The sequence below is a fragment of the Mustela nigripes genome, chromosome 3 (assembly GCF_022355385.1).
Source record: "Mustela nigripes isolate SB6536 chromosome 3, MUSNIG.SB6536, whole genome shotgun sequence".
Classification (NCBI taxonomy): domain Eukaryota; kingdom Metazoa; phylum Chordata; class Mammalia; order Carnivora; family Mustelidae; genus Mustela; species Mustela nigripes.
In genome coordinates, this window is record NC_081559.1 from 129,104,420 (window position 1) to 129,130,595 (window position 26,176).

At 37.8% G+C, this 26,176-nt stretch overlaps 1 protein-coding gene across 1 annotated transcript in view; it reads left to right on the top strand.

Annotated features, from left to right (window-relative positions):
• NKAIN3 (sodium/potassium transporting ATPase interacting 3) overlaps positions 1-26,176 on the top strand; it is a 638,062-nt gene that overhangs the window by 491,802 nt on the left and 120,084 nt on the right. Inside the window, exon 5 of the mRNA XM_059395511.1 lies at positions 9,644-9,841. Within this exon, the coding sequence (XP_059251494.1) occupies positions 9,644-9,841 (198 nt within the window). The remainder of the gene's footprint in view (positions 1-9,643; positions 9,842-26,176) is intronic.

Sequence of the window (26,176 nt, forward strand, 5' to 3'; positions counted from 1 at the left end):
CTCCGTCAAATAAATAAAATCTAAAAAAAAAAGTCATTGCAGTTGTCCTGGAGAAACAGTGGCTGACCAGTCTAGGATAGTGGCATTTTGGAATGGAAGGACATTTTTAAAATTTTTATCTGCAAGCAGTATGTAATACTTAATAAAGAGTAATGAAATAGTCAACAAATACTCATGTTATCACCAATGAAATAAAGACACATCTTTCCCAACACAGCTAAACCCTTCTTATTTACTGCTTCCTGATCCCCTTTTTCACTCTATATTCTGCATTTATTTGTTATATTTGCATATTTATTTCAAGTGTTACTATATATATGTGCATTCCTAAAAATTTAGTATTAGTACAACTTTTTAAACTTTATATTACTCAGGTCATACAATATTCTGTTCACAACTTGATTCTTTTTGTCAACATTATGTTCAAGAGATCCATCATTTTTAATATACATAAGCTTACTTAATTTATTTCCACTTCACATAGCCTGTGATTGCATGAATACCAATTTATTAATTTCTGACAGACTAGGTGGTTCTCAACTTTTAGCTGTTGCAAACAACACTGCTAAGAACACCCATATAGAGAGGTAGATACGTGAGCTACGTTAAAGGAAGAAGGTAAATTGCAGAATTGAGAGGCATTACCTTGTTAACCTTCTCAGTGTTGCCACATAATTCCGTTAAAGACTGGTGGTTATCCTGCTCGTGTGTGGCCACCAAGCCACGTCTGGACAAGGGGGAGTCATACCAAGCCTGATCACTCTTCCCAGGATGCTGTTAATTTTACTACAGATTTTTAAAGAATCTAATTTGTGCTTTGTTGCTCCTTTCTATTGGATCTTTGACTTCTTTTTAATTACCTTCTACTATTAGATAGTTCTGTGTGCTTATTCTACTCTTTTTAAATATCGGTCATCTTCAAACATGAAATGTACTTTATTTTTTGTTACATTTATGGTCTGTCTTCCCATACATGAATGTTAGTTAGCTCCAATGGAGCAGGAATTTTTGTCTATTTTATTCATGGATTAATCCAGATCCCAGAATAGCATAGGCACATAACAAATGTTTGTTAATTAAATCTATATTTGTTCATCTTTTCTTCTAACATTTTAACTTGCTATTCTTTTAAAACTATTAATCTGAATGCTTAGCTTATGTATTTTCAACCTCTCTTCTCTTCTATCATAAACATTTAATGCTATAAATTTTTCCCTAAATATCACTTTATGTACATTTCATAAGTTCTGAAATGTGATGTATTTATTGTTATTATTGTTCTCTAAGTGTTGCTTGACACTAAAAAGAAACCTGTATTATCTTCTTAGGCACTACATGGATTAACTATGTACTTAATTTTTAAAATAACCCTTTGCTAATCCTTATAAGAATCACTTTCATTAAAATTGGCAAAAAGTCTTTAAATTACTTTATTTCTCCTATATTTATTGCCTCACAGACATCAGTAATGTAAAGCTTTATCTCATCAACTTGACTAACTTGATATAGAATTCCTACTGGAAAAAGGCAAAATAAATGCTTAATTCTTTCTCTGTAATTACTCATTTCTCAAGTACGATTTTTTTTATAATTAACAAAACATTTTTTCACAGCAGTTAACAGCAAAAGTGAGCAGAAAGCACAAGAGGTCTTGTTTAAGTAGCCACTTTAAATATTAACAATGAGTTTTTCTGCCTTTCCTTTTTGATCATTATGGAGTCATAGATTTTCATTGATTTGTTGTGTTTGGTGGGCCTCCGTCTGGGTTCTTTCTAGTGCTCAAATCATTACTTCAGCCAGACAGACTCATTATATTGGTTCCTACATCCTTTTAACATGATTTATCAATTTTTGGAAAACTGTCTTGTTTCTTAGCGCAAAATACATTTCACACTCTCCTTGTTCCTTCCGTGTACCAACACTGGATTTAGCATTTCTCCAGAGGACAAGCTTAGTTCTTATTACAGGGGAGTGTGAACCAGAGGTGTTTGTTGCTACTGGAGTGACACTGTGTCTAGGCCATTTCCGTGGACAGAGATCACTCTCTCTCTTTCTCTCTCTGTCACACACACACACACACACACACACACACACACACACTACAATACCACTTTTATCCTCAGCTCAGCTTCCCTCTAGCTGTAGGATCCTTCAGTCAGCACCTGGAGTTCTGAAACTATTTTGCCATCACGTGATCTTTGCAAGACTCATCTAATATGTCTGAGCCCAAATATCCACTATCAAAGAAGCTTTCTCTGACCGTCTTGTTTTTGTTTTTATTGTGTTATGTCAGTCACCATACATCATTAGTTTTTGATAGTGTTCCAGGATTCATTGTTTATGTATAATATCGAGTGCTCCATGCAGTATGTGCCCTCCTTAATAGCCACCACCAGGCTCACCCATCCCCCTACTTCCATCCCCTCCAAAACCCTGTTTCTCAGAGTCCATCGTCTCTCATAATTCATCTCCCCCTCCAATTTCCCCCCTTCACTTTTCTTTTCCTTCTCCTAATGTCCTCCATGTTATTCCTTATGCTTCATAAGTAAGTGAAACCATATGATAATTGACTTTCTCTGCTTGACCTATTTCGCTCAGCATAATCTCCTCCAGTCCTGTCCATGTTGACACAAAAGTTGAATATTCATCCTTTCTGATGGAGGTATAATACTCCATAGTGTATATGGACCACATCCTCCTTATCCATTCGTCTGTTGAAGGGCATCTTGGTTCTTTCCACAGTTTGGCAACTGTGGCCATTGCTGTTATGAACATTGGGGTACAGATGGCCCTTCTTTTTGCTGCATCTGTATCTTTGGGGTAAATACCCAATAGTGCAATTGCAGGGTCAGAGGGTAGCTCTATTTTTAATTTTTTGAGGCATCTCCACACTGTTTTCCAAAGTGGCTGCACCAGCTTGCATTCCTACCAAGAGTGCAAAAGGGTTCCCTTTTCTCCACATCCTCTCCAACATTTGTTGTTTCCTGTGCTGTTAATTTTGGCCATTCTAACTGGTGTAAGGTGGTATCTCAGTGTGGTTTTGATTTGAATTTCCCTGATGGCTAACGATGATGAACATTTTTCCATGAGTCTGTTAGCCATTTGTATGTCTTCACTGGAAAAGTGTCTGTTCATGCCTTCTGTCTCTGGCCATCTGGTAGTAAGTAACTCCATTCCACACCCCAGTCACTCTCCAGCACATCATCTCCTTCATACCAGTTTTTAAAATGTATACTTATTTTTGCCTACTGATTTGTTTACTTTATTATCTCGCTTCTCCACTAGCATGTATGTTCCATGAGGGCAGGATAAGATCGCCTTTCTTCAGTCTTACATCCTAATGCGTAACTCATTGTAGCTACTCCGGAAATACCTGTTGGCTGGATCGAGGAGATGTCATTGCTTCCTGTAATGGTTCAATCCAGAGAATTAAGCCCCAGAATGAGTACAAAAGGCTTAATTACTTTTTGTTCAGCTTTTGGCCTGTGACCAAAGATACAGAATTGAAAAATCCTAGCAATACCTTCTTATAGAGATGGGAAACAGGAAGGCAAAGTGATCAATGGCCACTTACTTGGAAGACTGCTTTTTTCTTTTAGCTTTTAAAATTGGAGTGTAGTTGCTACATTGTTACCTTATTTCAGGTGCACAACAGAGTGATTAGACAAATTTATACATTATGCTGTGCTCACCGCACGTGTAGCTACTAGTTGTCACCATACAATACTATTACAGTATCACTGACTGTATTTCTTATATTATGTCTTTTAATCCTGTGGCTTAATTCATTTCATAACTGGAAGCCTGTACCTCCCATCTCCCTTCACCCATTTTTCCCACCCCTCCACCCCCACCCTCTGACAACCACCACTTTGTTCTCTGCATTTATAGGTGCAGACTGCTCTTTATCTCCAGAACCAGTGGCATAAGCCTAAGTGATTATGACTTGTTCATGGATTGCACAAGGATTCTCTAAGAAAGCAGCAGCAAATGATGAATGCTTCCCAATGGAAGCTTGAATACCTTTTAAACCTTTCTCTAAAGAAAATAACATAATTGTTGATATGTTTGAACTGGTTCCAAATCTTTGTATGATGTGCTCTAAACACTTATACCTCACTACCAAGCACTGTGTTTATTCTGTGGATGTACAGTACCCTCTGAAATGTCTAGTGTTTAGTGAAAAAAAAATTAAAAGTGTGAGAAAGTTGTTTTAACTTGTCTAATTCATATCCTAAGATGAACAAGTATTTCAAAAGTAGTTTCAACTGACATGAATTCTGTTATATAAATATAAACCCATGCTAACTCTTTAAAATTGAGCAAGATCTATTTCATTAAATGTGTGCTCACTTTCAGAGGGGCTGGCTCAGGATAAGAGAGAATAAAAAGACAAAGAAAATAGAATACTGCATAAACGTGGATTCGATGACTCTTTGAGCCACAACTAAGGAAACAGGGGGAAAAAAAAAGAATATTAGCAGTCAAGAATCCATTTCTAGAAGTAGAAAGGATTAGCTAAAGTTGAATTAGACACATACCCCCCGCAAAGCAGATGATTGAAAGTACATAGAAGAAAAGACAAAGACTAGCTCCTTGATTAGTAAGAAATTATATAGCGGTATACTATAAAAGAAGTGACTATTGAGCTGAGTGTGGTACACTTCTTGTGAATGGGATGCAAGCAAGTATGTCCACCTACACAGTTCATGAACAACATTTCAAAGAATTCTAGAAATTCCTTCTTGTTTAATTCAAGAAGAAAATGGAAAGTTCGGAATTCACACTAGAGAAAGGAAAGAACTTTTAAACATTTAATTTTGCTTAACTAGATATTAGGGGAAAGCAGCTATTCTGGAATCATTTTCTTCTAAGTCACAGCTTTGTGAGTGTGAGCAGATAGAGCTAACCAGTGGTTCTCCGTGCATTGACTCCCGTTCTCCTTGCTCCCCCTTGAAGCTACCGTCCTATGTTCTCACTACCTTTACCTGCACACTTCAGGAAAAAATACACCAGATTCTCTCTTCTCAGTCCCCTCTATTCCTTGTAATCCAGTTTTTCACTCCTAATACTCTTGCGGTATTGCACTTTATGGAAAACTACCCTCCCACCCCCGCCCAACCAGTCATCAAATTCATTAGTCCTTTTTTACCAGGCTTTGAGTTTCTGGCCTTACCTCCTTCCCTGATTCTGCCTTCTGCTTGGCTTGACACGCTGTCTCTCTCCAGGCTGTCCTCATGCCTTGCAAGCCCTTCTGCTTTGATTTCATGTTTTTCTTCCCCCTCCTTGCTTTCTTCTTTCTTCTTTGTTCCCCAAAACAGTCCTTTGGTAATCACTTACACTTGCATAAAAACAGATATCATTGTTTATCTCTTTTAAATTATAAAGAAAATGACAGAGTACCAGTGGCCAATTTTCTTAACCACAATGGGTTTATATCATCACATAATATTCTAACTCCAAGAACTGAAAGAGAAATGATATTTGAGCTACTTAAAATTATTTTAAAGGTTCCTTTGTTGATCAGCCATTTAGCATTAACCCATGTATTTCAAAACTACAGGTTTTGGTGTGGTAACAAAAAGCTTCCACAAACCAAGTGATCTTCTGTATTTATTTATTTTTCTTTATAAAGAACACTATTATAGTTTTCTGTGCTGCATTTCCTCTGATGTGCCTCATATAGGAAATTGACTAATCTTGTGTTAAGGGTTTTTTTCAAATGTTTGAAATCTAGCCACTGAAGGGGCTTGAAATCAGACACAAACTTGCAATACAATTTTATACCAAACGAAGTTAGAAGTTTGAACTTTCAGTATACTTTGATACTACTGATGTTCTCATTCTAATTTTAATACAGCCATTGCAAAAAAACAGTACAGTTTATAAATATTTATAGTGCCAACAAATTAAGTGAGAACTACACAGAGAGATTTTATGAGTGTAACAAATATGTATCATGAGTTCATAAATTCACTTTTGTTTTATTTGTGTAATATAAATTTTAGTCCAAGTCATATTGAAAGGAATTTAGAGTCCAGCAATAGAAAAGGCCACTGGTTAAGAATACTTAAAGAGTAGAAATTGCTATGACTTTTGAGATCACGCCAGTTCATCCTGAACCTAATGAATTCTATTAAAACGGAAATAATAGTTTTTCGGTTGTGATCAGGACTAACTGTAAGAGATTAAATCTGATGGTCAGGAAAGGGAGCAGTCAGTGTGCAGTTTTGCTGCAGGTAAATTGCCTTGTATTAAACCGAATTCACTAGCTAAAGCAATTATTTTTCTATAATATTTTCCCTTCAGAGGGCACTGCAAATGATACATGTAGCAAACCGAGAACCAAGGGGGGAAAAAAAAGATGTAAAATGTTTTATTATCAATAAAGTGCTGTAACTGTGAAGGTAACTGAATGATAGGTGTAACAAACCAACAACCCAAAAAAGAAAAAAAAAAAAAGATGTAAAATGTTTTAATAGCGATCTAATCGGAGGCATACTTACAATAGTAGTTTTTTTTTTTTTAACCCACCAGGATCCTAGGGCTCTCCAAGCAATAGAGATTGACTGAAGCCATGCAGAAGTTCCAGAAAAGGCTTTTTATTGGGCCTTATGCCCCAGCACAAGGGAGGTAGCAGAAAGGAAAGGGTCTTTCAGACTGGATTTCAGAACAAAGGCCCGCAAACGTTGTAAAGGAGCTGAGGCAGGAAAGGACTGATGTTCACGTGTGGAGAGATGGGAATTTCTTGGCACCTGCGCCCCTGCATGTCATGCTTCTTCATGTATCATGTGTCTAATTAGCATGTTTATAACATTATAAAGGGGGAAGGAGGGGAAAGTAGGTGAAAGGTCAGCTCTGGGGTCTGCCTTGGCACAGACTGGTTGGTTTGGTCTTCACAGTGGAGTCCCTCTTCCGGTGAGCACCCTGCTTCCTCATTCCTGCAAGATATGCTACTCAGGAGGGATTGAAGGGCCCTGGTGGCTCAGTCCTTAAGGATCTGCTTTCGGCTCAGGTCATGATCCCAGCGTCCTGGGATTCAGCCCCACACTGGGCTCCCTGCTCAGCGGGAAGCCTGCTTCTCCCTCTCTCACTCCCCTTGCTTGTCTGTCCCTCCGTCTAATAAATAAATTAAAGAAAAAAAAGAAGAGGTATAGAGTTTCCGCTACCAAGGAATGTTGGGTTTTGTGGTCAGCGTTCAGGGGACCTGTGTTGGGTCCCCTGCCTTGTTTCCATTTAAATTGAGGGAAATCTAAAACTGCAGAGTAACTTTTCCTACTCGCATGAACGGAACATATTTCTTACCTCATGATTCACGTTCACAGACAGCGGGGAATAACAGGGAGTCCTTGCTCCGGGAAGTCTCACACTGTTTGCTTCCAGCCCCCACCACATATAAGTTTAAGAGCTTTCCATTTCACACTAGTTCCAAAATCAATTTCTGGCCCTTAGAATTGTCCTATGCCATTGAGGTCGGGACTGTCCTTATCCCACTGAGGTGGGGATGAGCATCGTTTGTATTGTGCAGTCATGGGGCAGCCCCTGGGCTTCTGAGCAAAGACCATCATGTCCCCGCGGCACTAGTGAGTTCCAGAGCTTCCTCGTGGTGGTGGCTGGGAGATCAACAAAAGCGGTCACCCTCCCACTCCTGGGGCTTCCCTGCAGGTGCGGTGTCCTGGTCCTGGGTGTTGGGGGAGGCGGGTTGCTCCCCATCCTCATGCTTGCTCCTTCTGGCTCCACCATCCAGCTGTAACTTTTAGGTTATTTGATCCTGGCTCCTCCTGTATTTTTTCTAATCTATTGTTATGGCAAAAACTGTATGCTCTTAGTTGTTCAAGGCTGACATTCCCCCAAAATACTAAAAAGCCTCCTTTGAGGATTAAACACCTGGGCTGTTGTCTCTGCTAAAAGCTTAGACAGCTTATTTTGATATGTAAATGTCAAAGATTGCCTTCTTTGTTCTTTCACTCTGGCTGTCAGAGGTATTTTCTGGAAAAAATGGAAGATGAAGCACCCAGCTCTCTTTTTAGGGTTTGAGGAATTATAGGGATTTGAGGGAGAACAGAGTAGGTAAAGGGATAGCACAGACTTCATAGCTGGAAGTACAGACTGCATAGGATCAGGTCTGGGGGTCTCTCATTAAAGAAGCAATTTATTTAATTTATTCATTAGATTGGGCAATCTATTGCCCAATCTGTCTTAGTTTCTCATGGCTGGTCTATAACAAGATACTACAAACAGAAACTTACTCGCACGGTTCTGGAGGCCAGAATTCTGAAATCAGTTTCGCGGGTCTGAATTCAAGGTGCTGACAGGGCCGTGTTCCTTCTGGAGCTCTAGGAGAGAATCCTTCCTTATCTCTTCCACCTTTCCTGGGCTTGTGCCCGTGTTACTCCTCCTTCTGCCTGCATGCGCACACTGCCTTCTCCTGTTCTTCCTTGTGTCTGATCTCCCTCGGACTCCCTCTTACAAGGATACAAGTGATTACATTTAGGGCCCACTCAGATCATCCAAAAGAAGGGAAAATTCACAGGTTCCAGGGAGTAGGATATGAATGTCTTTTGGGAGGACTGTTATTCAGCTTATTATAAACTGGGTTGGTAATAGTACCTGCACGAATATTAAAGGAGATACAAGTATGAAAAATGCTTAGAACAATGTCTAGCATGCAAAAAAGCACTCATTAAATGTTAGCCCACGATGGTGATACTGATGATGAAGAACAAGAAAATGCAGAAAGGTTTCAAACTGAACAAAATAATTTTTTTTTTTTTTTTTTAGATTTACCTAAATTCTTTTTTTTTTTATTTTATTTATTTTTTTTTTAATTTTTTATTTTTTATAAACATATATTTTTATCCCCAGGGGTACAGGTCTGTGAATCACCAGGTTTACACACTTCACAGCACTCACCAAATCACATACCCTCCCCAATGTCCATAATCCCACCCCCTTCTCCCAAACCCCCTCCCCCCGGCAACCCTCAGTTTGTTTTGTGAGATTAAGAGTCACTTATGGTTTGTCTCCCTCCCAATCCCATCTTGTTTTATTTATTCTTCTTCTACCCACTTAAGCCTCCATGTTGCATCACCACTTCCTCATATCAGGGAGATCATATGATAGTTGTCTTTCTCTGCTTGACTTATTTCGCTAAGCATGATACGCTCTATGAACAAAATAATTTTTAAAATGAATGAATGTATGGGTCTTGTCTCTGGATTTTTGTGTGGGCTAACCTTAAAATGTTACTTTTCAAAGGACTGTATCTCTATATTAAACAATTGTAATCCAATAGTTTGGGCATATGGCATACACAGTCATTTGTGGTCTTTTTTCTGTCTTTTGTTATTTTTCACTTGAAATTTAAACAATTTTGTTCATCTGGAATTCTTCCTCTTCTTTTTTTTTTTAACTTTTTTTTTTAACTTTTTTTTAATTTAAATTCAATTAGCTGGCATACAGAACATCATTAGTTTCAGATGTCACGTTCAATAATTCATCAGTTGCATACAACACCCAGTGCTCATGTGCCCTCCTTCATGCCCGTCACCCAGTTATCCCTGATTTCTTCCTAAGGTTGAAAATCAAAGATGTGATATAATGGCATTGTCTCCTTTTGCTCTTCTGTCTTTTGCCCACCCAGGATACAGATCTGATGACATTCAACATTTCTGTACACCGGTCATGGTGGCGGGAACATGGGCCCGGCTGTGTCCGAAGAGTGCTGCCTCCATCGGCCCACGGCATGATGGACGACTACACGTACGTCTCCGTCACAGGCTGCATTGTTGATTTCCAGTACCTAGAGGTCATCCACAGTGCTGTCCAGATACTCCTCTCGGTAAGTAACATATTTGTATCATCTGATCTAGACTCTCTTTCGTTGGCATTTTGTAAGTAAACCTCTGCTCACAACCATCTGGTAGATAAAGCCTTAAATAAGCACATGGAGAGCATCCTTTAAACAATGGAAGTAACAGCGAGTATGCTAACATCAGCTCTACTTAATGAGGCTACATCTTTTCCTCCGGGTATCCACTATGTTTTAGAACTAGTTAGTTGCTGTAGTTCTAACCATACATACCATTGAAGGAAATAGCATCGCTGTCCCCCAGAAGTAGACTTGTACATTCTCTACTTACACTTCTGCTACTACTTCTACGTCGAAAGCATTCTTTAACTAATAGTTCCGGAGGAAGAAGGATGCAAACACACTCAATGGCTTGCTCACTCTGGTAAGCCTCATATTTCACATAATAAATCCTTAAGAAAACAAATCCCTCCAAAGAGTTTTCTACATTGTAGTGCCTAACATTTGGTGTCTTGATATAATTCCATAGAAAGGAGCAGAGAGAAGAAATGGCTTGAATGGACCACACAAGGTGTATGTGCCGGGAATCTGTTTGTTTCTTCTACCAGATTGTCCCACCTATAGTTTGATTCCATGTGGACTGACATTAACTTAAGATATATACCATCATCAAGAATGATGTTCTTTTGAGATCCAGCAAGGACTTGGCATGTTAAGTCAATGTGTAATAAAGCCATTCTCAATCACACTTTTTATACAAACCAACTATCCATCTCAGTCCTTCTGTCCAACTGGTTAGAGGTAGAGTCAGAAAAAAAAAGATACAGGCTCAATAGTGAATAAATAGACAACAGAAATAGAAGAGGTGTGTGTCAGTGAAGAACGTACCTTGGAATTATTTCTAGAAAGAAAGTTGAAAAATCCTTACTCTCCCTTATCTACTGCTGCATAACAGACCACTTCAGAATGGAATGACTTTGAGCACTATAAATGTATGGCTTAGAGTTCTGTGGGTCAGGAGCTTGGGCAGGGTTTAGCTGAGGAGTTCTTCTGGTCCACATCATATGCTACAGGTTCATTCCTATGATCCTTTCAACCAGGAGCTCTGCTGGGCTTAGAATATCCAAGAAAACGTCATGCATATGTCTGGTGCTGGCTGCTGGACCACAGTCTCCTCCACAGCCTCTTCCTCCTCTTCCATCTTGTCTTTTTGCAGAAACTGCACAGGCTTTCTTATAGCAAGGCACCGAGGTTCCAAGAGAAACCCAACATGTAGGCATTTATCAGGTATCGACTTGAGTAATGCTGACTATAGCAAGTCATATGACCAAGCCCAAGCTGAGTGAAGGGGGGCGGCTATAAAAAAGTGACAATACCAGAAGCCATGGCTTATTTGGGGCCACCAATGTAGCGGTCTCACCTCACTTGTACAATGTATGAATTATTGTTCTTTGATCTGCATATGTAAGTCCTAAAAAAGTGTTTTAGAGCACATTTAAAATACAACTTTCTAGAAAGATGAAACACTAGAATAAAAAAGTCAAAGCTTGTTTAGGGTTCTAGTTCAATTAAAGGCGAATTCTGTCCTTGATAAAAAATAGAAAAAGGTTGGGCCTCAATATTTAGGAATTTTTTTTTTTTGGCAGATATAGCAGGGAATCTGATTATTCTTGGTTTCTATATATTACCAAATGTCAATAGATGCTTATCAATCTTTTCCTATTTTCTGGTCATTCTTTAATCTCCTAGAGGTTACATATGAAACTGTGGCAGATATATATGTTTAAATGATTGTTTTTAAAAAAATATAGAGGTAAATTATCTTAAAAATTTTCAATCTATTTTAAGGTACACAACTACTTTATTATTATACACTAGATTCTAAACTATTATACACTAGACGCCTGTTCTTTTTTTGTTTTAATTCTGAAGCATTTTTCTACAATTTTTCATATCTGGACAGATCTCCCTCCTTTTAAAAATTATTTATAGTAAATTGCTAAACCATTTTCTGGAATGATAGCATAATATTCAAACATTTTATAATCCAGAATACCGTGGAATCAAAAAGTCGTTTCTCCATATCAAATGAATGACAAGGTTACAGTATTTATTCAATAAGGGCCTGAATTGGCACCCAAAAACATACAGTAAGGAGAAATATAAATAAAATAGATGTTGCCACCTAAAAGTACTCATCAGTTATAAATTAATTCGTCGACATATTCAAAACTGTCCACCAGCATGTATGGTCCTGATTATAGAAGTCAGCCTTCCAGCAATAAAAGGATTAGTTGCTCATCTCTGACTTTTCCTGGGTAATACACCTGTGAGATAAGATTTCCAATATTTTATCTTTTTTATATTAAAATGGAATATACCCTGAAATTGTTTCACAGCTGTGAAATTATTTATTATTGTGTGGTTATATGGGCTTTCTATATTTTCCACTTATTTCATATAAATGTGTTTACAATTATTAGAATTGCAATTTTTAATGTGGTGACATGGGAGCAACTGCTGTAGCAGTCGCCTAGCATGTGCTGAGACGTCGGTCTTATTCCTGAAAAGGAGGGTGATGGTTGCAGTATTTAACAGCCTGTGTTGTATGGGCAACAACTTGGCAAAGGGATAAAGCGGTTTGAGATGGGGCAATACCCTGGAGGCCTGTTGAACCAGGGGTTGCAGGGGGAAGGGGGAAGACCCCTTGTCATCGTGCTGGCGGTGCAGAAAGATCTAGAAGGATGCAGGAGAGGACAATGGAAGTGGGCAGGATTATGGAGGGAAGTCCTGGGATTCGAAGGCAGCAGCTCTCTGGCAAAGGGAGAGGAAAGTATTTGAATGATTAACCCATGGATACAGCTCTGCTTTGCTGATGAATCCTAACTGTATTGTCTCACCTGAGAGTAGAGCTTGGAACTGGAAAACATGAAATCCCAGTCGTAAACATCTACAGGGACTACATACAACCCTGACAGAAAGAAACCAACAACAACAACAACAAAAATAGCAGAATTTGGCAAGAAGACAACCACCTGGGATTCCCTGTGGGACCACGTGCCACAACTGTCCCCAGTACCAGAGCTCCAGCTTCCACCCTGGGTCAGTGCTGCTGTCTCTGCACAGCAGCTTCTTGTCTTGGGCTTCCCTCACTGGCCCCCTGGATGAGCAGGAAAGGGAGTGTGGAAGGCAAAGAGGGGGTTCCTGTGGCCCTGATCTCTCCAAAGCCCCTAGTGGGGCTCTTGCAAATTGTCAGAACATCAACTTAAACTTCAGGGTAGAATCCAAAGAGAAACTGTGGACAGTATGGGGAGAGGAACAAAATCGAATCTGTGGAGGAGATGACGTGTCAAGAGCAGTAGCCAAGATCAAGCCATGGGATGATGTTAGTCCCTCCTCTCTGTGAGCACTGCCGCTGCCCTTGGTTCTTTTGCTCATCATTTCTACCGGAAGGACGGCCAGTGACTTCCCAGAGAGTTGATAGTCTTTCTGCCCCCAGTTCTGTCTCACCCACCATCACATGTGTACTTGCTCCCCTGGGAGGGAAGATTACCAAGTGCCAGTCTGATCACTCACTTGCTTTCTGATCACCAGCCAAAGATTCCCATAGGAATATATTGCTATTACTGATGTTCCTACTATAATTGCTCTGTGCCTCTCCCTGTCCTATCCCAGTTGGTCCTTCAGAGGCCAAGGTCTCTATCCTGGTGGGCTGTTGAACTCTTAGGTCTTTAATCCCATACCTGACATCCATTTCCTGAATGAAAAATGTCTTTTCCACCATCTTCATAAGACACTCAATCATGAATTTTGATTCTGAGGACTAAATGTTTACTTAATATGTATTTATTTTCCTCATTCTGGTTCCCTAGAATTCGTTCCTACTCATGCCTCTTGAGAGCATTTGGCTGACTGAATAAATTTCATATTTTCATGAAAAATTTCAGAATTATCAGAGTGAAACAATGATTGAAGGAGCAAGTGAAAGGCCAGTAGCATGCTCCTGAACGCTGTGGCTTGGACTCCTTAATTACCTCATATCCCTAATGCCTATGGCTCTACCTAACACAGAGAAGCTATTCATTCAGAGTTGTTGAGTAAACTGTATATATTTTCTCGACTTTAGTTTTACAAAACACAAAGTGCAAATTTTTAAACCTTGAATGTGATTTACTGAGGCTATGTCTTAATTTTGTTTCATACCATTTGGTAAAGAAAACCTATCCAAACAACATGTTTCCAAGTTATTTCTGATGCAGATGTTATTTGTTTGGACTTGGGGAGAGTACCGAGGTGCAGGGAAAGGGAAAGTCAATCCACTCCAAGACCGTAAGTCTCCCTGTGAATTCATTCTTCTGCATGTATGTGTTATTTGAGAGGGCCTTTACTAGCTTAGTTACTTTACTCCCATTAAGGAGAACAGCAAGTTTCTGGTGAAAATATAAAATTATGCCCAATTAAATTCCAAACCCTACCCTGTACATATTTTTAAATCAGATTTCCATTCTGGAAACGTAACACCACAGATTTAAAGAAGAAACATATATATGAAATTAAATGCTACAACCTAAAATACAGCACTTCCTTTTTCCACTGGAGAATATAAATAAAATATTTCTGATTGAAAGAATCTCTATAACCAGTTAATCTCATTCTACAGTATTATATTTTATTTATTTAATTACCAAACATCTGAACATGAAATCTTACAAAAGTTGAAATGAAACAAGTAACTAAAATCATATTCATATCGCATATGATAAGCAAAGGCTCATTATCAATAACATATGGGGAAGTCATTTAAATAAATAATAAAAACAATGAAATTGAATCATTAAGTTAATGAAGAATATAAACAAATGTAATCACAAAGGAGAAAATCCAAATGGTACACAAAGGTGTAAAATGTGATTATTTTCAATAGTAACTTGATATGTGCAAATTAAACTTACACTACTTTAACAACTTTAAAAAAAAATTAACACATAACATTGAAGTAAATTTTTACCAACTTACTGGTAAAGACATTCTTTATTGCAAAGCCCATTAAAATGTCTGTACCTTTGGCCCTGTAAGTTCACTCAGTGGAATATCTCCTGAGAAAATAATTCAATAGAAACAAAGAACTGTCTGCATGATACTCTTTTCGCTGTTATATATGATAGCAAAACTAGGTATGTCTATGCAAATCCTGTTCAAGATAGTATAACAATTTATAGTACATCAACATGATCAGTAGATAGATAGCAATAACTATGATAATTTTATATAAAGTTTTATATTAAAACATGGAAAATAATTTGTGATTTAAATAAGCAGTCAAGGATAAGATATAAGAGGCAAAAAACAGATGTGGAATTATGTGTTTTCTCCCAGAATGTTTTTAGGTATTGTGTCACATTTTTAGCATACTGTTAAATCGTCACGTGATTTGCATAGAAGACTGGATGGGATGTTATAGATGTTTTTCTTGGATCATTAAACATTCCTCAATCTCATAATATTTACATGACCATTTGGAGGCACTCTTAAATCTATAGTTACTACAAGTTATTTTGTTTTAGTGGATTCCTCAGTTCTGAGGTTAATAATAATGAATATGCAACTTAAGGTTCTTTTTCAATTTTTGGCATTAGTTATTTGCTGGCAAATAGATTCATATGCTCATGATAACTATTAAATAATAGGTAGATAGATAGATATATACATACATTATACATACATGCATAGAGATAGATAGATTTTTTTTAAGAGCTTCTTTTTTAAAACTGGTAGACAAATTCTAATCTCTAAACCTGAAGAGATCTTTAAAACTCACATTACCTATCCCTCTTTGGAGATATTTTTACACATATGCTGTCTTTTTTTTTTTAAGATTTATTTGTTTTTGACAGAGAGAGAGAACAAGAAGGGGGAGTGGCAGGCAGAGGGAGACGGAGAAGCAGGTTCCCGCTGAGCAAGGAGCCCAATGTGGGGCTCCATCTCAGGACCCTGGAATCACGACCAGGGCCAAAGGCAGCCGCTTAACCGAATGAGCCACCCAGGCGCCACACACGTATTGTCTTGAATCCTCATTGTCAACATATTCTCCGTCATATGTGATAGGTGACAAGTCTCTCTCTTTAACGCCTTTGGAGGCTGTCCCCATGGTCAGACCTGGGGCCCAGAACACTTCGAGAATGGCTTTTCCATCATCCCCATTTTGTTTGCACATCAATCTATCTGGTCATGTCAGTGTTCATCACTGTTTTCTGCCTTCATATCAAATACATTCAGCTTAAAGATAAATTAAAACTCAATAGGGTGAAAAGTAACATGAGACCACAAGGTATCCTGCAGAATCTTTATCCTCAAAAGGCTGTGTAGATATCCGTTCCATCCGCTTAGATTTGTAAATGCCTCAGTGACAGGAGCAGATAATACTATTGCTAAGTCAGTAACATATGCTCACACAGTTTAAGAATGCAAGTCGAAAGACAAGCTTTGAAATAAGTTCCAATTGCTATCAATTATACGCCTCCAAACATGTAAATAGAGTGAAATGTGGCTTTTTTGTTGTTGTTTTATTTCTGTGTTAACATTTACATTTATTTAACAAGCTCCCAATATGTTTGGAGCTCCTCTGAGTGCTTTGCAAATATGAACTCATTTAATCTTTAAAACGACCCAAGAAGAAAGTATTATTTTATTCATTTTTCAAGTTTGAAAGCCCAGATGTACAGAGAAATTAATTTTCCCAAGGTCACACAGCTTATAATGAGTGAAGCTGACCTCACACCCAGGCAGATGGAATCCAGAGTGCATGGTCTTAACTACTTTGTCGTGCTTCCTTAGGATATTGGAAAGAGCACTTCCCATTTCCTTATAGCTCTTTGCTGAGGTCAGTGATAATATCTTTCAGAGCTGTTAAGGCCCTGAATCTCTTCTGTGTTGGTGAGTTTACTGACAGCTCCAGTATTTTTAAAGTAAAAGAGAGCAATGAATAATTATCCAATAGTTATATGACTTATAAAAGGAATAGTTCAAAATGTTTCCTTTACCCTTGAAAAAATCTTTTTTAAAGATTTAATTTGTTTATTTATTTGAGAGAGAGAGAGAGAGTGAGTGAGTGCACACGTGAGGGGAGGAGGAGAGGGAGAGGGAGAGACTCTCAAGCAGACTCTGGAAGCACAGAGCCCAACCAGAGGCTCCATCTCAGGATCCTGAGATCATGACCTAAGCTGAAACCAAAAGTAGGATGCCTAACCAACTGAGCCACCCAGGTACTTCCCAAATATCTTTTAACCACATTTTTGTTGTTTAAAAAAAAAAAGGAAGATTTCAGCACTTACTGAATGCTAAGTATACCAAATTCCTTTTTTTGTTGATGCTTGCGGTGGCTTTCTAGGTGCTACTAACAGGAATAAAATCATAGTCAATCTTTCCTGCCCTAAACTCTTCTGAGAATCACTCTTTCCCAGGAAATCTATTTTTAGCAGTCAAGGATAAGATCTAAGTGCTACCTGAAATTATTAGTATTTAGATTAGTTATTTCCTGTCCAGCATATTGGGTCTCTATGTATTCATTTCTAGCCTCAGAAAACTGAGTCAACAGTCCATGCAGAGTTCCATAAAGGAATCAGTTATTGTACCATCAAAATATTGGGAAGGGTTTACGGTTGTGGGGGAAGAATTGCCATGTTAACAACACCAAAAGGGTTTTGGCTGAGACATTTGTGTTCAGGAACCAGGAGTATGCCTGGTCAGTAAAACTGCTTGTGTTTGAAAGTGTTTGTCTGAACTCTAATTTTAAGTAACATCTTTCTTGTTATTCATGTCTTAGCAGTGTACTCACTCTTTCTTTGAAAGGGGCATACATTTTTTAAAGGGTTTACTGAAATATAATTCATATATCATACAAACCACCCATTTAAAGCATACAGTTCAGTTGTTTTCAGTTTATTCACAGATAGGGCAACCAACACCATTGTCAATTTCAGAACATATTCATCACCTTCAAAAGAAACCTTGACCCGTTAGCTATTACCACCTATCCTTTCTTCCTCCCCAATCCTAGGCAACAGCTACTCTACCTTCTGTCTTTATGGATTTGCCTATTCTGATCTTTCCATATAAATGAAATCATTTATTATGTGGCTTTTGTGTGTCTGGCTTCTTTCATTCTGAATGTTTTCAAGGTTCACTCATGTTGTATGTAGAGGAACTATATTCTTTTTAATGGCTAAATAATACTCTATCATATATTTACTTCTAATATTTTTGTCTGTTATAATACAAGTACAATATTAAGTAAAATTTTCAGAAATGCACTTAAATGCATAAATCCCTTACCTGCTCACTGATGGAATTTGGCCCAATCTACCATATATTTTGTCTACATATATATCCATGTTTTGGAAACCTCCAGATTACAGATAGCAATTCTCAGCTCTTATAGACATTTGGTCTTACATAAATCTAATACTAATATCACAGCATCTGGGGTTTTAACCACCTAAAACATGTATGCATTTAAAGTTCATATTCTTCTTATGCCATGGCATTCTCCTTAATGGTGTATGTATGATTGGATTTTATTCAGTATGTTAATCAGTTATCACAGACATTTATGTCTCAAACAACAAATTCCATACCATTTCCAAACAACCAAATTAGTCTCACAAAGGACCAGATACTCATGATTATCCCAGACATGTTTGCAGGTTTCTATAAATTATTGCTGCCCTACTTGTTTCAAATAATCTGCTAAACATTGATTATTAAATGCAAAAGTGAGTTATGACATTTGGTAGACTTAAATACAATTTCATCAGAGAAATGCAAAGCTTAATTAGAAATCATATCTAGCACAAAAACCATTATATAGAAAATCTGAGATATGTTTAATAATTAATCAAAGCAAACATTGTGACTTGGGCTTATGAAGATATTAAAAAGCAAGAAAGCTCATTTTATTGATGCTTTGCTTAAGGTAATTTAATGTCATTCAGCTGTTGGCAGACATTTCATCTTTAGCCCTAGGTAGGATTAATTATTAGGTAAAAAGAAAAATAGCTTTCATAATAATAAGGATTATTTCAAAAAGGTTTACATTCTCCTTTTAGAAAGATCAAATTTTGTACAAATTCCATAAAGAACATCTTTTGTCATTTCTCATGTTCTTTCTAAATGAAAACAAGCAGTATATCATTCATTCAGCAATACATACTCAGTAAGTCCCCTCTTCTACACAAAGCACTGTGCTAGGCGGCTTGGGGAGGAAAGGATGGAGATAAACCAAACAAGCAGAATCTGACATGATCCTCCCCATGGTATGATTCAGTCTACTAGGGAATATTGGTACACAAGCGAAATGTCAGCGTTCAGATGCCCAAAGGGATAGAGAGCCAGGACTTTGAACTTGCAGGACAAGTTTTGTAACTGGCTTTGTGTTATTCACTAAGAAATATTGTCACAACATTTATACTGAAACTCGCTTGCTCAGCAAGGTTGTGGAGAGAAAAACTCTGGCCCTTGACTTCCTCTAAGTATCTATCCAAAAAGGACTTAATGATTATAAATGGTCAAATTTGGTTTAGTCAATACTTATCAGAGTAGCCAGAGAAGATGTCTTTTAGGAAGCGGCATTTGAGCTGAGCTACAAATGAAGTCAATTGGCATGGGGCTAGGAATAGTCCAGAGGATATTCTACCAAATAGGTACACAGCAGAAAGGTACACATGGCCAGAGCCTAGAGAGCAAGCAAGTGAGTGGTGAGAGATGAAATGAGAGAAGGTAGGCGTTAGAGAAGGCATGGTACAGAATTCGAGTCAGATTGTAAGACACTGGCAAGGTACTATTGTGTTTCAACCAGGACAGTGGTATGATCTATGTTTAGGAAAGCAGCTTTGGAGCTGTTTGAGGAATGGATTGGAGAATAAGAATGGAAGAAAACAAGTCAGTTTGTCGGCTATTCCAATAGACCACCTAGAGCGGATGGTGACTTGAACTTGAGTAGAAATGCTTAGACAAGAGTCCTTGTAGGACAAGCGCAAGTGACATGTGAGGAAAAGGAAGAAGTAAGGATGGAACTTAGGGTTTGTATTTGAACAATAGGGTAGATAATGCTGCTAGTTCCTGAGCTGAGTCTGGGAATCTTGCTCTTATCTCTGCTTGACATGTAAAATAATAGCAATCAAACACAGATCATTTTTTGAAATAGTTTTAATAATTAAAGGAATATTTCCAGATCTACTGCGAAACTTAAACACAGTCTGCCTAAAAGAAGCACCATCTAGAGGTAGAACGTATACCTTTCAGGCTGAAAAATCATGCCATTCTAATTGTTAAAAATTATCATTTCATAATGGCTTAAAGCAATTAGTGCAGTATTGCCCTTTCACATTTAACTAAAAGTAAAACTGATAGCAAAAAAATCTATGAGGAAGGTGATGCTCTTTATTTAATCTGATCAGTGTAAATAGCTTTTTCATTTAAAATTGATTCATATAAAATTTGAGCAAATATTTGTAATGCATAATTATTACTTGATAGCAAAGATAATCAGGAAGCCCTGTAGACAATGAAACATGAACAATTAAAATCTTTAGAATACACAGTTTTCAGTAATAAGCTAAACTAACCCAAATAAATAGAAAAGTGTGTTTTAATGCTTGGCTATAAAGGATTCTAAAGCCAGTGTTAGTAATAAAAAAAATCACAAGTATCATAGCTGGGTGTGCAACATGTGTCTTAGTATCTACTTCTGTAGTGTTATCTTGCATAATTTTCTCAAGAATAATGAAAAGTAGGCTTTCTTATCTCTCGTTATATATGAAGAAACTAGCATAAAATAAATATTTTGTCCAAGGTCCTGTGGTCAGTGACTGGGGAGGGGACATCAAACCTGGTTCTTATAGATCCCAAAACTAATATTCTTATTGAAGATACTTCCTTAATACATAAAACAAAAGGTAACATAGATCTAAATATGTCTTTTCATGTATGCTTTGGAAAGATACTAAAGTTCTAAAGTATCAACTTGCAAATCTTGTTCATGTATTTCACAATTTTGTGTAAGTCCAAATCTTCAAACTGTGAGGTTTTTTTGTCTTACACAAAATGTGCTGGACAGAGGAAACATACTGGACAGAGGAAGCAAGTTCTATCCAATTATTATTAATATCCAATTATTCTTGTTAAAGGAGTAAATCATCAGATCAAAACCAAAACTACCAGGTAATTCTTTCAGATGGAGCTTTGGAAGATCTTTCTATACCTATGTGTGAATAGGAAACCATTCTGAGTTCTGAGACTGCGTGAAAAACAAAGAGGAAAATCAGTGGAGATTCAACTTATAAACGGATTTCAGTTTCTTAACCTAGAACACCTTTTCAACCTGTCAACACTTTCTTCACTTTCAGACTGATGGAATGACTATGCTTAAGCAAAATTCACCTGCTTCTAATCCAGAAGTGCATTCTCCTTTAACTCCTTCTTTTCTGGAGCAGATACAGTATATTCAACTTTGATTTTCTTTCCTGATCATTTAGTCAATTTATATTTGTATAGGAGCTACACTGTAAGAAAGGAGTTAATAAAAAGTATATGACCAGAGGTTAATCAAATTGTTAATATGCAACTATATATATTTAATTCTAATTAAGTGAAACTTTGTCATCTCTTATATTAAAGTCAGTATTTTATATTTCATTTCAGCACATGATTTATTTCTATAAGATTAGTGCTTATATTCAACTAATAATATGTCTTACTTTTAGAATACATTTGGGGGCACCTGGGTGGCTCAGTGGGTTAAGCCTCTGCCTTTGGCTCAGGCCATGATCTCAGGGTCCTGGGACGGAGCCCCGCATCAGGCGCTCAGCTTGGCGGAAAGCCCACATCCCCCCTCTCTCTGCCTGCCTCTCCGCCTCCTTGTGATCTCTCTCTCTCTCCCTCTCTCTCTCTGTCAAATAAATAAATAAAATCTTAAAAAAAAAAAAAAGAATATGTTTGGAAATGCAGTTAAAATTCCACTAATTCTATGGTCTGAATGTTTGTGCTCCCCCCTGCCAACCACTAATTTTTATGTTGAAATTCTAACCTGAAAAGATGATGGTATCAGGAGGTGAGGCATTTGGAAATCCTTAAAGCCATATGAATGGAGCCCACATAAAATAGGATTAGTGTGTTATAAAAGAGGCTCCAGAAAGATCTTTAGCCCCTTCTACTGTGTGAGGACATAGTGAAGTGTTGGGAATGAACCAGGAAGAGGGCTCTCACTCAACAACACTGGCACCTTGATCTTGAACTTTCCAATCTCTAGAAATGTAAGAAATCAAACCTTTGTTGTTGGCTACCCCATCTGTGGTATTTTATTATAGCAGCTTAATTGGACTAAGACAACAGGGTCAGGCCAAAAGATGTATTTCTAAACTGTTCAGTTCTACTTTGGAAGTCACTTGAATCTTCATTGTTTGTTTTATTGCTGTAATAATTATCAGCAGCAAATATTAATTGATGATATACTTTTGGCCTTACACTTAACTCGGTAGATTCTCTATCTCAGTATAACAGGTATAAGACATGTTGACACAGTCTTACACTGATGATTGTCGATGATTAGAAAGAATAACAGAAAAAAAGGAATGGATAATTATGTGATAACTATTATGTATAAGCTTTGTTCTACACACTTTATAAATATATAATCTTCTTAGCAATTTTATTATTATCCCCATTTTTCAAATAAGGAAAGTAAGGGGAAAAATGCTATATGCCATTGCCCAGAGTCACCGAGATAACACTCGGTAGAACTGAGATTTGAAACAAGGTACTCTGGCTCCAAAAGATACATGGCTGACAGCCTCTGGTCTTTATTTTGTAACAGAGATTGCCTTTAGAAATGGCTTCCAGTTAGATGTAACAGACATTTCAAATCCTTTTTGAAATTCAGACGTGGGAGATGATCTAAGTTCCCTGAAGTGAAACAAGACCTTCACTGCAGATAGTTGATTTAGGAGGTGATCCCAAGGAAGCACAAGGAGAAGGGAATGCAAAAGGCCAGTGAAGAATGGGTTGTTGAACAAGTTATTACTATGAGCTCAGGGCTCAGGTTCCTGGGGATCCACCTTCTTTGTTCTGTGTGTGTCTCCATCCTCCCAAGTTGAGTGCCACTCTAAGAATGTTAAATCCCTGGTATTCTGGGATGCCCAACCCAGGATGTGAGCAAGCTGTCTTGGGGTCAGAGAACCCTCTCAAGCCAAGAATCATGGAAGTCAGTACACAGGGGAACTGCCCACTGAAGTTTCAGGGTAACTCAAGGTGGGCCGAGGGACTAGGGAGTAGGGGATAACAGCACACACTATAGTAAGGAAGCGCAGGTATATATGGTCTTTGTCTGCCAACTTCCAGGTCCCTAACTTTGGATGACAGCACCTCAGTTGCCTTGTAGTTAGACAGCCGCACATGTAGTTAGGCAGCTGCACTCTTTCCTTCTGCATGATGACGGTGCACTCTGGAGAGGGCAGGGCTGGCTCCACTGCCCTCCAGCTCAAGGGTAAAATAGGAATCCCAAGAATTTTCATTCAGCATAGTCCTTGCCCTGGACCCAGTGACTGGTTCACAGATAGTCATGTAAGCTTATTTCTGATACTCAGCTATGTAATTCTCAACTTTTAGGAAACATAAATTTTTCATTTCTGAGGCTACTGAATTGGGAGGGCTTGGATGCAAGTCACCATTGTGTGGGTAGGGCCTATCTGAGAGAAAAAGAGATCTGTAAGAAAGGAAAGAAATACAGACACAGAGGAGCACAGACAGGCATCTAGTTCTGATTGAGCCCTAATCCAAACCAGCCCTACCAATGGACTTTTCAGTTACATGAATCAATAAAGTCTCTTTTTTGCTTAAATTATTTTCGGAAGAATTTCTCCCACCTATACCACTTTTTTATAACATTTTTGAATGTCTGAACAGTATCTTAACATCTGAGGGTTTACTGCCTCATTATTTAAAACCTCAGAATTTTTCATTGAAAGGGGTCTTTGAAGCCATGTAAGCCAGTCTTCCTCATGGTCTACAGCTGTGCTATGCCATGTGGTAGGCAGTTATCACAAGGCAGAGGAAAGGTGGCAGGTCTGAACTGAGATATACTCTAAGTATAATTAATATACACACTGGATTTTGAAGAATTTGTACATAAAAAAATATAAAATATCCCATTGTTAATTTTTCTGTATTGATTATGCATTGAAATAAAAGTATTTGGGATATATTGGGCTAAATAGAATATATAATTAAGATGAACTTGATTCTTATCTTTTTATGTGGCCACTAGACAATTTTAAATCATACATGCAACTCACATTATATTTCTATTGGGCAGTACTGGTCTGTGGCTTCTCTGACAAATGGTGTTGCAGCCTTCTCTTGAACATGCAGCTCATTACCCCTCTAGGCGGCCCCATCCATTATTAGGCTGTGCTAAGTGTTAAAAATGATTGCCTGTAGATCCAAGATCCATCACCGTGAAACTTCCATCTATCGGCACTAGTTCTGCCTCCTGAGTATGACAGAGTATCTACCCCTCCATTCGCATCCAGCTCTTCTGGTTTGTTACTGGAAGATTACCACCCACTGTATCTTTCACCGTCTGATCTCATAGGACATCACATTTTGACTGGTGCTTTGCTGACAGGATCCTGTATTTGCATTAGCAACTGTTGCAGATTTATTAGCTATGATCTTTTTATATCTCGTGCAAAACCCGGCTCTGTGCCCTTCTGTGAAACTACAGGCAAGGGATAGATTTCTGTTTGGGACCCAGAAAGCTCTCTCATACCCTACATAAGTGTGACCTGGAGAGAAGAAGTTGAGGTCATCTAGCAAGGATGTTTTCTCTTGCCCTGAGTTCAGTCTTGGGAACATGGACATGGAGTTCAGGCTGAGAAGAGGACAGTTGTCAAAAAGGAATGGCTGTTCTAGTCCACTTTTGGCAATCAACAGAGTCTATTCCAATATTACCTGCTCCAACCCAGGCTTTGTGAAGGCAGACTGGTTGTTTAATAGTAGGGGAAATAGCTTCTTTGTGATTAGTATCCTTAAAAAAGTACCAAGAAATTTCATGTCCCCTTTAAATTCAAAAATAAAATAAGTAGAATGCTGCAAATTGCTACAAAAATATGTCCTGAAGATGTTTCAAGTGCTTGATGCTTGCTTTTATGATCAAATAGAATTCACATCTTTCCAGATAGAGTCGTAGTTTAAAACACTATTACTGTCTGTGGTTCTAATGTATTCATTGCAAAGTTGTGAGCATGCATAGTAAGTTAAGTTTTTTTAATTGGGATTCCTTACATTTCAGGATATGGACATTCTTGAAAACAAAAACACCTGTGTCTGCCCCAAACTGACTCTTTTTTCATTTCATGTTATTTCAGCGTAGATTTCATCACTGACCCCTCAAATCCACATTTTAGTCTAGTGATCAGATAGACTATTTTTCTTTTTATTGCAAATATGTTTCCTAAAGAAGTTGTTAAATAAGATAAGTTCATGCCAGGCACTAATTAAACAACCAAGTCTTGTAGACATAATAATATGCCCTGATTATCCAAACAAGTATCTTAAGAAGTAATAAACTGTGGGGTAATGAATCTAATTCAAAGCATTAGGGCTAAAGCATTTCAGTGCCTTTTCAACATTCATATTTGCACAGTTTCAGTTTATATCAACATCTGATAAAAATGCTGTCTCTATAATGTCCAAAACATTCAGTTAATTCAATTCATTCATTTCAGTTAATTCAATATGAAAAAAAAAAAAAACATATCCACCAACAAATTGGCAAGCTGATTTTTCTAAAAGAGGTGAGCAAAACAGTCTCAGCCTAAGGTTTTAGAGAGACAATCTTAAAAAGCCAGAGCTTTGATCTTATCTCATTTTCTTCCTTCAATAAGTCATTAAACTGCTTCCTCCCACTTAAAAGATAATCACCTTCAACATTCTCTAGTTTCTCTTTTCCCCTAGTTCAGTGAGCATTCTCTATGCCATCAAATCCAAAATTTCTAAAATCTCATTGTCAATAGCCTACGGTATTGGAACAGTTAAAGTGATTTTTTTTAAACAGATTAGAGATTTGGTCATCCTCTGAAAATCCTCCTAATTTGTACCTTTCCAGCATCTCACCACAGAATAGGTAATCTCTGAGGTCCCCAGTGACTTTCCTCTATGTGATAGGTGGATCCTAAGGTGACTCTCAATAACTTTTTCCTTTTAGGGTTAATGCTCTTGAATGATTGCCTCTCCTTGAGTACTGGCAGAGCCTGAGACTCGTTTCTAACCAACAGAATATGGCAAGATGATGTCCATCCCATGATACATTAC